At 52.0% G+C, this 15,103-nt stretch overlaps 1 protein-coding gene across 1 annotated transcript in view; it reads left to right on the forward strand.

Moving 5' to 3' along the window:
* Positions 1-2,392: 2,392 nt before the first annotated feature.
* KCNK12 (potassium two pore domain channel subfamily K member 12) overlaps positions 2,393-15,103 on the forward strand; it is a 51,321-nt gene continuing 38,610 nt past the window's right edge. The window contains exon 1 of the mRNA XM_015094393.4: positions 2,393-3,325. Coding sequence (XP_014949879.2) covers positions 2,935-3,325 — 391 coding nt within the window. The 5' untranslated portion in view covers positions 2,393-2,934. The remainder of the gene's footprint in view (positions 3,326-15,103) is intronic.

Genomic DNA, 15,103 nt, shown 5'->3' on the forward strand with positions numbered 1-15,103 from the left:
TATAAATTGATTAGATCATTCAGAGCTGAGATTGATGCCAGGGGTTTGCTACTAATCAAGCTAGAATAACAAGCTGGAGGACAAGGCAGGCCCTCTGCCAAATGGGTAAGGAGAAAGTCCAGAGGCACAGAACACTGCAGCAAAGCACTCTGTTCCTGCCCTGGGAGTCTGGGCAGAGAAAACCACCGAGAGATCTGGCAATGCCCTTCAGCTTCATCTGGAGACTCTAGGGCCAACTCCTGGAATGACACTTCTAGGCCTTCTGTCAGAGCTAACCAGTCAAGTGGAATCCAGCCCTGGAGGCCCATGGCTAGGCTGTCCTCCCTACCTGCAGGAGCTTGTAGAGACAGGGTTATTATAGGGATGGAGGAACAGGCTAGGGTGATGACACCAGTAGTGAGCCCAGGGGAGGCAAAGGCTTGGAGAGAATAATTGAAGGTGTATTTTGTCAATAATAACAATAGTCTGCAATGGCAATGACTTGTGTTTACATAAGGCTCCCACTGTGCTTCAGAAAAAGAGAGGGCTCTGTATTCTCAGTGGATGAGATGCTTTCCCCTCACTCAAAGGTTCCCCTGACCCTTTCTGAGAAGACCACTGTAAAACTAACCACATGCAATCCAGGACCAGTAAGGCTGCTTCTGACTCTGTTAGTGGTAGAGCCTCTCCCATTTGTCCCTTCCCTAACACAAAGGAGAGTACAGTTGGCTCCATCTATAAACTGGAGTAGAATTTCTAAGAAGAGCCAAGTCTCTGATGTGTCCTGGTTTGGGAAAAGCAGTATCTCAAGTCCAATGCCTTTCAGCTTCTGGACAGCTCTCTTGTACCCCCGGCCTCCACTCTTTCTGTCAGGGCATGGGTTAGAAGCGTTTCCAGGCTTTGAAATGCTCAGTGAATGGTGGAGGCTTGCTCAAGAACCACTTTGAGTTCCTTGACACTTAGGGGACTGACGATGCCACTACTTTGGGTGGAACTTAGCTTGAATATTTTCTATTGTAGAGGTCAGACAGCCTGAGATTTGGGGTGAGGGGCTGGTTTTGGATTTCCTCACAGTTCACCCATCTAGGGTATCTAAGCACAGTCCTCATCATTATCTTCATTTTCTGTCGTTTGCATCATCTCATCATTATTCAGGGTCCCCCTCTCCTGTGGAAGGGGGACGGACAGCGAAGGGGCTGGCTGCCAGAAGAGGACAGTTTTCTGTCTGTGCCAAGGGCATTCCTCGACACAGAACTTAAGAGATCCAGGCAAAGCCGGCCTGCGTCTGGGCGAAGAAGCTCCAGCGGTGGGGCTGAGCCCCGCACAGTGTTCCCCTGTTGCGGCGGGGCGGAGAGGGGCGAAGATATCCGGCCCCGACACACACCCTCCCCCTCAGGGCTCAAGAACACAGCCTTCCCACTGCTGGCCTGGGGGAGCTGGTAAGCGAGCTCTCCCTACATCTCCTCTACCCACCCTGCCGCCTCCAGGATCTTAACCAGGGTCCCCCACCACCCTGGGTCGAAGGACCAGAGGGTAGAGGTGACGAACGGAGATCCTGCAGCCGGGTGGGCCTGAACGCTCCGTCCTCCCAAGGCACCTTGGTCCCCTACTCGCGCTTGACTCCTCCCCCGTCTCTATTCCGCAGCGTCCCCGCCCTGTCAGCACTCTGCTTCAGCGACCGCACCTGCCTTAGGGGTCGAGGGGACACACGGGAGGCAGAAAGGGGAAGAGAGGGTTTGGGGAGCGTAGCGCATCAGGGTGACCGGCTGGGCCGGTGCCGCGGGTCCCCGCAGCCCTAGCGCCGCCCGCCCCGCGGCTGCGGCACCGATGCGCTGTCCGCGGTGCTGACGCCGGCCGCCCGCTCGGTCGGCAGGGGGAGGAGACGCCCTCGTTCTCCCGCCGCCCGGAGCCCAATGACCCCACCCCCGCTCCTAAGTAGGATCCTTTCCCCCGAAGGAACTCTCCGAGGCCGGGCGCTGTGGATGGATCCAGGAAGAAGAGAGCGAAAGGGAACTTAAACTTCGGACCGGAGCCCGAGAACACGGTGTTGGGGAACTAGCGTTTTTCGGCCTCCAGCACCTGAGACCGCAGGGCAACGTCAAGTTGAGCAAAGTTTGGCTGCCGCTTGGACATAGGGAGGGATTTCGGGGCCAAAGCGCAGGGAAGGACTGGATGGTGTTCTCCGGCGGGGTGGTAGCTGCACCGCAGCCCGGACACCTGCTTCGGTGCCCCGCATTGGTGTCACCAGAACGACCGGGAAGGCGTCGCAGGAGCCCAGCTCCCCACCCCTTCTCTCCCGTCCTTACTCCCCACCCCCCCAACACCCCGCCCCGGGCGCCGGTGACTCCGCCTCTCCGTGGCGGGCGGCTCTCCGGCTGGAGCTGGAAAGGGAGCGCTTCCCCGGACTCTGCTCGGTTCCAAGGCTCCGAAGCCGACGCCGCCAGCTCAAGCCCGGGGGCGGGAGCTGGACTGCCCACGGAGCCTGCGTCTGGGAGCCGCTCGGCCGGGAACGCCTCATGGGACGCCCCCGGGGTCTCTCTCCGTGCCCTGCTGCCCTGTCCCAGTCCTAGGCGCCCGGGCTCAAGAGCCCGCCCCGCCCGCAGCCTGCGGCCTGTCTGGAGGGGAGTATGAGGCCCGGGGCCCCGCGGACTCCGGCCACAAGGCGGCAGGGGCCTACCTTGAGACCCCCGCGCCCGAGGGCGGTGGGTGAGGAGCCGCGGGAGCCGGCCAGGCGTCGGGGCGCGGAGAGGAGCGCCCCAGCTCTGGGGCCCGAAGGGCCGCGGGACCCGTGTGCGGCCTGAGCGCCGAGGAGGAGGCGAAGGTGCCCTGCCGTCCGGGCTGCTCCGCGGCGGCCCCAGTCCCCTGGTCACCATCCTCACGTTTCTGCTCCCGCGGGGGGGATGTCGCGGCCCGGGCCCCGAGCGCCGCCCCAGCCCCGGGGCTGAGCTCCGGACCATGTCCTCCCGCAGCCCCCGGCCCCCGCCTCGCCGCTGCCGCCGCCGCCTGCCGCGCCCCTCCTGCTGTTGCTGCTGCTGCCGCCGCTCACACCTCAACGAGGACACGGGCCGCTTCGTGCTGCTGGCGGCGCTCATCGGCCTCTACCTGGTGGCGGGCGCCACCGTCTTCTCGGCACTCGAGAGTCCGGGCGAGGCGGAGGCACGGGCGCGCTGGGGCGCCACGCTGCGCAACTTCAGCGCGGCGCACGGCGTGGCCGAGCCGGAGCTGCGCGCCTTCCTCCGGCACTACGAGGCCGCGCTGGCAGCCGGCGTCCGAGCCGATGCGCTGCGCCCGCGCTGGGACTTCCCCGGCGCCTTCTACTTCGTGGGCACAGTGGTGTCGACCATAGGTGAGCTACGCGCCCGGCGCGCGACTTTCCTTTCCGCGTCTTTCACCTGCCGCCCTTTCCACTGCTCCGGGGCTCGAGCCGCGTTCCTCGGCTCCCTCTTCCCTTCTAACGCCCGAATGCCTACTTTCATCGCGCCCTCTCCTCCCCGCCAGTCCCTCTCTTCCTGCCTCGTCTTCTTTACTGGCTTTCGGCGCGGGAGGTGGCCTGAAAGTCCCATCCCTGGCGCTCACCCAGCGGTGACTGACTGCCTGGCAGAGAGGCCAAACGGGGAGAACACTCACCTGGGCAGAGGGCAGACTGGGGGCCACCTGCACTCCAGCGCTTGCCAACTCCGTGACCTAACCTCCTGTGCCTCAGTGTTCGCTTCTGAAAAGGACAAGGGAGAGTATGTATGAGGGGGCTGGGGCTTCCTTCTTATTTCTCACGGCTCCCGGTCCTCGGTTTCCTTGTCCAGGTAATCTGGAAAGCCCTTTCTCCCTCCACTCAGCGTTTTTATCTCTTTTCCCTCTCTTCTTCCTTTTCCCACGCATTTTCCCTGAGTCCTCTAGACCCCTTACCTTGGAAAAGGTGACCATTTTCCAGACTAATCCCCAAGGTCTCCTTCCACCTTTTTCCTACAGTCTGTACCATCCCTTCCCAGAGCAAAAAGCCCATTAGACTTGGAGAATAGGACTTCAACTGCTCTGATTCTGGTTTTCTGCCCTTACTACCCACCCGGCAATTTCCCTCCAATTTCTTGACCTCTTTTCTTTGTAACCTTGTTATCTTTCCCAATAAATATTGGCACCAAGGGGTAGCTTGTATGCAGGGGTTAGTTTCTCTATTCTTTCCATCATTCCTTCCTCTTATTTTCGGTAAAAACAGCTCATGGTTCTGTAACTGTGCAAGAAACGCTGTGTAAATGTTCCTTGAAGCCCCTCACCCCACTTCTTTTCCCCTTCTCTGAGCTTCTTCAATAGAGATTCAGGAGCCACCACTGCTCCCCACTCCACCCTGTCTCTGTCTCTCTTCTCTTACCCACTTTCTCCATCCCCCCATTTCCCTGAGTGTCATGTGAAACAGATCTCCTCCCATTACTGTATAGAGTGCAGAATAAATACAAGATTGTCACTTTGGCATGACTCTGTCTCATCCACTCCTCCTTCAAGGCCCAGGGTGAAAAAAACATTTGGCTGCTCTTGCTTCCAGTCACCCCAGAGCACTATCTGCTGGTGGTAGGTTTGGCAGAGGGGACGGGACTCACAGGAATGAAAGGATTTCGTAGGCAGCCTTCTCTGGGTGAATTCTGGCCTGGAAAGTCGTACACCAGCTTAGAGATGGGGTATGGACTAACTGCCCAATGTAAGCCATTGCAGATGGCTGCTGGAACGCAGAAAGACTGCATCCATGTGCAGAACATGAGCAGCTAGAGATGGCTCTCTGAGCGTATATGTATAGTCTACGAAAGGACTTCTTTTCAATGAATTTTCATGTGTCATGTTTGATCTGATGACTTAAAATAGAAAAGGCAAATATGGCCCAAGTCCAAAGCACAAACAAACTGGATTAAAATACCCTGTAAAAGCTATATCATGTTGTTATGGTGATTGAAGATATAAAATGACCCCCTTAAAAAAATCCCCTTTTAAGAACTGCATCAAGTTGCTATAGCAACTAGTTTTTTTAAGTGCTTTAAAAGTGCTAAAGATGCTTAGTCCTGATGACATCATGTGTTCATAGCTCATTATTGATTTATGCTCTTCCTCTTTTAAACACACCCATTTGCTTTCACCTAGAGGCACACCTGTGCACATATTGGACAGTCACAGCATTTCTGTCCCGGCGGTGTGCTCTGACTTTGGCTTCCTAATGGGACCCACTGGTTAAGGGAAAAGGTGACAGCAGTGTCCCCTTCCCCTACAGGCCGCAAGTCCGTCTTGATGGGGCCTCATTCCAGGGACCTGTGGTCTCTGTGCCTTTCTGATGAGCTCCCTTCTTTATTCTTCATTCACTGGCTTAATTCACTGCCCAGCCATGGCTTCTACAGCTTCTCTTCAGCCCTATGCATGAAATTAAGTCAACATGTTGGCAAATTGTTCCAAGCGGAGCCTTTAATCTACTGGCAGGATTGGCTGTTTTTTAGTCAAGCAGAAAGAAACTATGTTCTCTTTCTTGATTTGTGTTTGGGAATGTAGGCAAGCCTTGTAGGAGGACTATGCTGAAGCTTGTGGCTATGTTACAAATGACCCAGCACATTGTTTCCAAATTCTGCTGCAGAGAGACATTCATCTCGGATAAGAGCTGCACTTAGGGACCAAAATCAGCTGGTGAACAGCTCAGCATTCAACTAGCCCCCTTTGCAGAGGTGCCAAGAGGGCCACGTAGGTAGCCGGGTCTCTGCCAGTGATCCACCTGCTGTTGTGGTCTCAGGCAGTTAGATAAGTTCTGCTGAATCCTGAAGTAGCATGATTTTTATTTCAGTCTTCTTTTGCAAAAATGTACTTGGATGAAATTTAAGTAAAGACCTACATACGTCAGTTTCACTTCTGTTTATATAGTTCCTTTCCCTTAAATACCCTGAGTCTTCAGAGAGAATGATTATCACTACTGATGCTTTTATGGATTCAGCAGCTCAGGGAGCCAAAGCTGAGTCCAAAATGGGCTGTCAGGATTCGATATCTACCATCTCACCCAGTGAAGAGGAAAATTAGCATGCACTAAGTTTTATTTGAATATCACAATGTGTATGGTCCATGCAGCAATATGGACGTTTTCTTGTATTGTGTAGACCAGCTAACAGATTTGTCTAGACCTTAGTGTAGAAAACTGTGCCATCATTTGTCCCATAAATATGATATGATATAATGTGTACATCAGGCCCTGAGTGCTATATTTTGAAAGGTTAAAGCTTATTCTAACAGGCAAGGGTTGAAGCACATTCCAACCAGGGCAGCTGAATTGCAGTGTTTGTGGGCGCCACATCTTGGCTAGCCTCACTGATGATGATTGGAACAAGGAGGAGGCCTTTGGTCCAGTCCCATGTGGCTCAGAGTGTTAAGGGATCTGTCTCAGGTCACAGTTAATTATGTGTTCAGCTGGGTCCAGAATCCAAGATATGCTGTGTTTATTCCACCAGTTTTGTTCATATAATTGGTGGGCACATTCTTGTTTGAGGCTGAAGTATTTGATAATGTGTGTGCGTGTGTGACACCACAGCAGGGCTGACCATACGGACTGGTCTGTTGGTCAGGCCAACAATTAAGTCCAGAGAGAGCTTGAAGGATCAGACACATCTTAGAAGTCAGACAGGCTAGAAAGAAGCATCTGGCAAGTCTTAGACAGCTGGGAAGACAAGAGCCAGCACCAAGAAGGTCAGAGGCAGAAACGCTAGCGAGTAGGAGACACTTGGGTGAATTCTGTTCCAAGAACAGTAGCCACTTGCTCTCTGCCTTCTTTTGCACCTGTGTGTGTGTGTGTGTGTGTGTGTGTGTGTGTGTGTGTGTGTGTAGGGAGAGATCGAGGAAAAACTTAGGCGTGACCGTGTATACTCAGGTTAGATGAAACGTGCTGATGAGGGGCAATATTTGCCCTGACAGTTGGCTTGAACAAGGCCCATATCTGGAGCTAGGTAATTTGCAATTGTGAAACCCATGTGTGTCCACGCAACATAGACCCAGTGGGAAGATTTGCCAGTGATTGTTCAGTGGTAGTTGAGGCTGAATAGAAATTCAGTCTGAATAGCTCAAGTAAAATGAAAATCCACTTTGTGGTCTAAATTATTCATATTGATTGCTTACACTGAACTGAAATCCTGGGCAATTATTTCTCCCGTTTATGCTCTATGACATATTCCCAAGGAGATGAAATCAAGTTTGTTTTAATGTAAATGCATCCAGTTATTCATTCCTCCATTTAACAAAATCCTAAGCAAGCAGAACTCACAACCATGCCTGTCTCACCTTTGGCGTGTTGTTATCTGCATCTCCCATGATAACTTGAAGTCCTGAAGATAAAGACAGTAACTGGTGTTCTTTAATACTACACCGTATTCTTGGAGGCAGCCCCTAGGTGAATGATATTCAAATATAGAAAGAGTATTAATCCGTCATTTCACATCCTAAAGGATGTTTTATTGGTTTACTTTGAAAAGATTAAAAGGAAACTCTCCACTGGGGTTTTAATTATGCAACTGCTGTCAGATTTACACATAGGGAAGAACATATTTAAAAGTCTCTCTCAAATGGCAGCTTGATATAAAGAGAAATATTTTTGCTTCCTTTTATTAGGTTTTCTGGCAGCGTATTTGAGCTGTAAAGCTAAAACCACGGTGCTGTAGCCGGGATGGTGTAGGTATTAGAGATGGCACTTTTGGCACTGCATAATTCAGCTTGCTACTTTCAGAATTAGGCATACTTAATTATTCAACTGCAAGATTAGTAACAAGTTCTAACTTTTTTCTTCCTTTTTAACATGGAGTTTTTAAAATGTTTTTGTTTCAAAGGAAACTAAGACATTATAAGACCGAAATGCCACTACCCCCATTTACATTTGGTTTTCTTCTGACATGTATGTAATCCAGCTGGAGCTGGCTCTGATGCCAGGAGTGAAATACATTACTCAGAAGGAGAGGAGCACCTTTCTTTGCTTATTTCTCTCATCATTTTTTTTTAATTGGAAGATGACGCTGTGACAACTTTGAAGGACATCTTGGGGGAGGAATCCATCATTAGATTTGAAACTCTAGATGGACAGCGAGGAAAATGCATTCTAATTCATTGCTCCTTCCTCAACAACCAGCACTGGACCCAGCACATCGTAAATAGTCAGTAATTATGATAACTCATAATACTCTGCCCTCATATAACTGTTTTCATTTTTGCAAGTTCCCTTGCAGTTCTTTCTTTTGTAGGAAAATGAAAGGAAACGAATTGACAAGTGCTGAGCTGCTTTTGGTCTAACACTTTATAATATCATCAGTGTTGTTTCCATCTTTCCACGTGTCCTTCACACACTAATTTTATTTATGTATTTTTTAGCCGCGGTGTGTCTTTGTTGCCGCACATGGACTTCCTCTAGTTGCAGCGAGCGGGGCTACTCTTCACTGTGGTTTGCTGGTTTCTCCTTGGGGTGGCTTCTCTCTTAGTGTGGAGCACAGGCTCTGGTGCATGGGCTTCAGGAGTTGCAGTGCTTGGGCTCAGTGGTTGCGGTTTGTGGGCTCTAGGGCACAGGCTCAGTAGCTGTGGCGCAGGGGCATAGTTGCTCTGGTCTGGGATCTTCCCAGACCAGAGATCGAACCGGTGTCCCCTGCCTTGTAAGATGGATTCTTAACCATTGGACCACCAGGGAAGCACCGCATGCTAACTTTAATGAGTGCCTAATATTCTATCCAAATGGTGTGCTACAATTTATTACCCCTGTTGTTGGGTATCTGGCTGTGGTTCTGTTTGGGGGGCTATTTTGAGTAATACCACAGTGATTGTCTCTATGCAGATGGCCTTTTGTTCATGCAATATCTCCTTGGGTTGAATTCCAGCACTGAAATTGATAGTTAGGAGACACTGCCCTCTTCATCCCTGGCTCTTGGGGTGAGTCCCTTTGGAGTGAAGGACTGTCTGATCTCTCCTGAGCTGAGCCTACAACCTCTACAGAGGCTAGAAGAGACAGTTACCCAGCAAATTGCTCCATGGAAACAGCCACAGGTCCACTTGGTTTTCTCCAGGATTGCTCTCAGTCCCTGGGACTGAGCTGACCCCTGAACAAGGCAGTGGCTTCAGCATCTTCAGCCTCCCATGCTTTACTGAGGGCCACTTTCTTTGGGAAATTTGGGTGAGTGGAGAAGGGCAGGAAGGAAAACAGGAACAGCTTCCCAGCCATCAAAGACAGAGAGGGAATACCTGGGGCCTCTTCCTTCCCATCCCCTGTGTTCCCAGGGATGTCTGCCACCACTTCTGGGCCAAGCCAGCTGATGGAGGGGGTGCATCCCTTTGGTCCTGACTGTGCCCAAGGACCCCAGCCTGGACTGACCCAGAATTGTGCCACATGGAGCAAATACCTATCTCTAGAATATTCCAGCTGCATAACACTGTAAAAATCCTCTAGAACTTTCCCCAAGCATTTATACCTTTTTGTCAACAAAAAACAGCAAGCCACCTATTACAGAAAACAGACAGTAGCTGAAGTCTTACAGTGTCTGGACACAACGGCATTATTTTCCCAGTAACAGATACTGCCGACCAAGAAGGTGGGCCACACAGAGCAGTGCTTCTCAATCAAGACAGTATCCAAATTACTAGCTCTGATCATAGTACGAGTGTCAGTTTCAGGAGGTCTGGGTGGACCCTGAGACTCTGCATTCCTCACTAGCTCCCAGAGATGCCCATATTCTCAGTTCCCAGACTGCACTGGACGCAGCATGGGTGTAAAGAAGCAGCAGTGAGTCAGGGACTGCAGCCTAGACCCGCTCTGCCCCTCACTGGCTGCACAGCTGTGAGCAGGACCGGTCACCAGGTGGGGCCACAGTGTCTTCATTCCTAAAAGTAGGGAGTTCTGGGGTCACCCGGGTGCCTTCCAGCTCTGATGTTCTCATATCTGGGAGGGCTGCTCACTCACATCCTCTGGTGCACTCAGTGCAGGCTAAGCACACCAACTCTGCAGACTGGGTCCCAGTCCCAATTCTGCCACTTCCGGGCCATCCGCTCCTAGTGAGAGGGCAAGCCTCTTCTCACCCCAGTTTCCTCCTCTGAGAAGTGAGGATAGCAATGCTCCCTGCCCATGGGCGCCCACAGGGAAGAAGGAGCTAATCTGTGTGTGCAGAGCCTGGTAAGCCCTGAGAAAGCATCAGCCCCTCAGAACAGGGTGAGCCTCATGGACGAGCCCTGCACTGCCCCCTTGCGCAAAGGGAAGCTGCGTCCAGCCCTGACCCACCGTTCTGCGTCCAGCCCTCTGGGTCTCGCTGCCCCTGCCCTGTGGCAGCTACCACCCTCTCATGGGCCACCATCTCTGGGGCGCATTGCTGTCTGGTGCTGTTGCATAACTGACCTGGGAGGGTGCTCTTTAAAATGCATTTTCTTTGGGTCTTCAACTGGCATTTTTAATGCCTCGTGTGTGTGCTGTTCGATCTTTTAAAAGAAGATTGGTGAATAACTGAACGAGGGACTGAATGGTGGTTTAGACGGGGTCCCTGCTGTCTCTGGTCCTCACCCCTCAAGCAGAGCCCTGGGAAGCCACCCTCTATCCCCCGCTGCCCACCCTCTGGGTTTGGTGGGCCGGGGCCTCTTGGCAAAGCCTGGGCTTAGGGGGAGGTAGTGGAGCTGAGACCAGCAGAGAGACCAGACATGGCTCAGGCCAGGCCTCACCATGCTTCTCTGAGGTGGGTCTGGTGTTGGGACCGTGCGGAGAGGCAGTTGTAGGATGGCATTATGGTGTCACCCCATTGTGGGGGGAGCCAGAGTGCTGCTACTCCCTTCACCCTGGAGCTCCTCAGCTCCCCCGAAAGGTGGAGACAGCATCTCCAGGTCTAGGGCAGGAGAGGTGAGGCTGCAGAGCCTGCCAGCAGGTCCCTCTCCAGACTGCACCCTACCAGGAGGGAGCAGAGGGTAACTGAAGCAGAGGGTAACTGAAGCATCTCTGATCTCTTTGATTATCACCCACCCCCCAAGCACATGTGTTATGTTTGTGCATTTATAGTGTTTTTACCTGTGTTTACTCAGGAATCTTTCCCCAAATCCCAGAACAGCAAAGAGAATGCTGTATTCCCATTTCACAGATGATGAGACAGCTCAGAGAGGTTAAGCAAGTTGCCTAGGATTACACAGCAAAGAAATCAGTGGCAGGATAGAGGATTCAGGAGCCCTGACTGCGCAACAACCTCTCTGTTACCCCAAGCCATGCACAGCCACAGAGGGAGGCAAGTCCCAGCCCAGTCTAGGGTCTGCTGGGTAGTGGGGGCAAAGGAAGTGAATGTGAGGCTCTGTCAACAAGGGCTCAGGCACAGTTTAGGGATTTGGATTTGGTTCTGCTGTGCTCCTTGTAGCCCCAGTGGCTACGCTGAGCTGAGGGCTGCCTGCTTTCCACCCTACACCCCCATGCATCCTTTCTGAGGGAGGCTGCAGGCAGGCAAGAGTGTGGATGAACATGGTACTCTGTGCAGAGCTCACTACAACTCTAGGAGCTGTGTTGATGGGAATGTTCAGGGCCCATTGCACCAAGCTCCTGCCCAGAGAAAGGACCTCATGACCTGAGGGCCCTCAGCCTTGTACTTGGGATAGCAGCGGTGGCCAAGGAGAGATGGGAACAGAAAAGCAAATAACCCGAAGGTCCGCACTTGAGCACACCAGCCAGGAAAGTCTGGGGACATGGCCAGCTCAGGACTATCCAAGGTCATGTCTTAGAGGCAGACCTGCTCAGACACTGAGGGAATGCATGAAACCAAGGATCCACCAGTGCACCCCCGACTCTAGCCACTCTCAACTTCTGGCCACCCCACACAGCCCCACCCCTGAACTCCAGGCACATTCAGGCTCCAGGCCATTGCTCATGCTGTTTTCTCCACCTGGATGGTCTTCCCTTTCTTTCCGTTTTCCACCAAATGAACTTGGTTTTCAAGCTGCAGCTCAGATGAGACCATGAGAGCAAGACCTTCTAGGAGCCCCTGTTACTGCCCCAAGACACGTGGTCATTGTCTGTTTCTATGCCAGTTTCCCTGGCAATAATGCCAGCCTCTGTGCAGTGGGATAAGGTATAGCAAAGTCTGGCACAGGACCCAGAACCCAGTAGGTGTCCTTTCTCCTTCCTCCAGGTCAGGAGCCCTGTCTTAGTCTTGCCTGTCACCGCTAGTTAATGACAGTGATAGCCATATGGCAGCAGCCATGCATTGAATGACTACTATGAAGTGGGCACCGTGTTTGGAGATGGAGATAATTAAAAATCAAAGAGGTAGTTTCTGCAAATCATGGAGCAGAATGCTTGGCACAAAGTCGGCGATTAATCAACGTATGTTGAATGGATGGAATGAATAAATGAGTGTGAGTAACTGAAAACCTTGGACTGCTGGAAATAATAAAAAGAGAGTGGAAAAAGCTGGGTGCAGGCTGGGCTCCAGGAACCTCCCAGTGCCTGCCTTTCCCTCCCTGCCCTGTGGAGCCAGAGGGGCTGGCTGTGCGCTGGCCCTTCTGCCGGGCCACTGGTTGAACGGTCTCTCAGTGGCTGGCAGGTGTGCAGCAGACAGCCAGCTCGCTCTGGCTGGGGCTCCCCTGGCGAACAGTGCTGTCTCCGTGGCTCTCTGAGTCAGCCGGGTCCTTGTCCTACCCTGCCTGGGGCCCAGCAGAATTACTGGAGTGAAACCAAACCAGCTGATTCTGAGCCTCAGCCCCAGTGCCCCAGGAGTGGTGGGAAAAGTTCAGTTCTGAACAATGAAGCCAGGCTTCTGGTCCCAGCTCTCCCACCAACCCAGATGGCCCATCTGGCCCTGGCTGTCGCTGCAGCTTCTGGCCACAAGGAAGCCGTGCTGAATTCTGCCTCTCAGTTCAATATCTCTGCCTTCTCCATCACTAGCCCATGGCACACCCCTTAGAAACCAGATGTTGGCTCATAAATTGAACAGAAGTTTTATAAGTAACTAAATGCAGTTCCACAAATCCAGAAAACCACCTCATCCACACAGCCGAGCACCATCACAATGCCTCTAAAAATACTTGGGAAAGCTTTTATTGGAATGGGGTGTCCCAGCTTTCTGGAAAGTTACAGTTGAAATAAACATAAGCCTCAAATCGCACTCCGCGTGACTTCTCCCTAATCCTTTCCAAATGGCCACGATCTCATCCCCTTGCTGCCAAGTGTTCTGCATTCTGAACGCCTCGTGGTGAGCTGCTCACACCAGGACCTGCCAGAAAAGCTGCAGGGACAGCCCGGGCCAGGGAGGGAAAAGAAAACACAAAACTGCCCATGTTGAGTGGAACTGCAGGGCCTGACCTTCCCAATATCCAGAGCCTTTCTCTCCTGTTCTCTGCTCCATCTCCCCATGCCTGGCACCGGGCTTGGCACATGGAAGGGAGGGGCTCCATGAATACTTGTGGAATGAACATAAATTTGAATAATTGGTCATTTCCAAGATTTTCAACTCTACTTAGACACCAGTTTAACAAAAAAGTAAAATACGAAAATCTCCACTTAATCAGATGATGATTCACTTTGTAAAAGAAAGCTTCAGTTTGCAGAGGGATTCACTCTGGTGAGTCTGTAAGTAGCCAGGGTCACCAGTGCATTTCAAGTGAGATGGAGCACGCAGCCGGTGTGTCAGGAGGCCAGCAGCCACATCAAGTCCCCTTTCTGCCATTGCTACACAGACCCCAGATCTCTGAGCAGCCCAGTCCCTAAAGTCAAGGGGTTCTGGTCAAATTCGCAAACGTTACACTTGACCAGTGGGCAGTTCAGAGGCATGGATTTCAAGAGCTGATGTGAGAGGTGTGCCTTGTTCTGACTGGAGTTGCTCAGGTCCGCTGGAGTGGTCCAACCAACAGAGCATATGCCCAACATGGGGAAAGTGCGTTATAAAGCTCATTGCTGTGCATTATTCAGCCAGGCAGGCTGGTCCTGTAGGTGCCTCCATGTTAAGAATGAATAAATTTGCATCACCAAGACACAGTTTTCAGGGTAGTGTAGTGATTACGGGCAAGTGCCGAGGACCCTGGCCTGCCTTAGGATTCCAGCTCTGTCATTCACTAGTGGGGTTGCCAGGGAACATCTCCTGACCACTCACTTAAGAAGTCCGGCTCACTGCCTTCATCTCCACCCCTGTCCAATCTCCCAGGCATGACCCATCCAAGACCCCAGCCTCACATTCCTTGACCATCTCATCTATAGCAGTGTTTCCCTCTATCTCCCTCCAGCAAGTCCTCTGTTCCATCCATGACCAGTGAACTGCACTGCCTTCAAAGCTATGACTAGTGAGCTGCACTGCCTTCAAAGCCATGACCAGTGAGCTGCACTGCCTTCAAAGCTATGACTAGTGAGCTGCACTGCCTTCAAAGCCCACCTTCTGGTCACCACCTCCCGCTTTTCCACTCACATCCTCTGTTGCCCCAATATAGGATTCCTCAGACCCCAAACCTGTAGTCTCCTACTCTGAGGTTTCCTTCATTTTCTTTGGGCCCTCCTTTCTTTCCTAACCCTTAGATTCACTCTCTCTGCAAGGACCCCTAGCCTCCTTGCCCCTCCCTCCCTGCATTGTGTCCCTATACCTACCCTGGTACCATCAAAATACCACCTTTCCACCCATTCCTTACCTGTGCCCAACCTGCTCCATGTGATGCTGACCAGCCCAACTTTAAATTAATGACCCTGGGGACCAGCCAGACACTCCATCCTGGCAGACCCTCCTCCTATCTTCCTACTGTGTCAGTTCACCGCTTATTCCTCTTCTTCCCAGGGAGGCTGACTTCCTAGCCTCCCACACCCCTCACTCTCTGCTCACTCTTCATTGAGAAAATAAAAGTAATCACACAGAGACTCTTTCATCTTTACAATTCCAAATCCGTTCATCATGTGGAGCTGCCTCTCCCTTAAAACAGCAGATGGACTGCCCACTTTCAAATGCCTGCCTCACTGGGTCTCATCCTGTCCAGCTTTCTCAAAGACTTTGTTTTTGCCATTACACACACCAGGCACTGTTGGTCTGTCCTCCAGTATGCAAACATGCTGTATTTTCTTCCTTCTTAATAGACCCCTCCCTTGACCCTTTGCATCATCCTCCAGCTACCTCCCCATTTCGCTGCTCCTTTTTACAGGAAAACATCTCAAAAG

Source organism: Ovis aries, chromosome 3, assembly GCF_016772045.2.
Source record: "Ovis aries strain OAR_USU_Benz2616 breed Rambouillet chromosome 3, ARS-UI_Ramb_v3.0, whole genome shotgun sequence".
Taxonomy (NCBI): domain Eukaryota; kingdom Metazoa; phylum Chordata; class Mammalia; order Artiodactyla; family Bovidae; genus Ovis; species Ovis aries.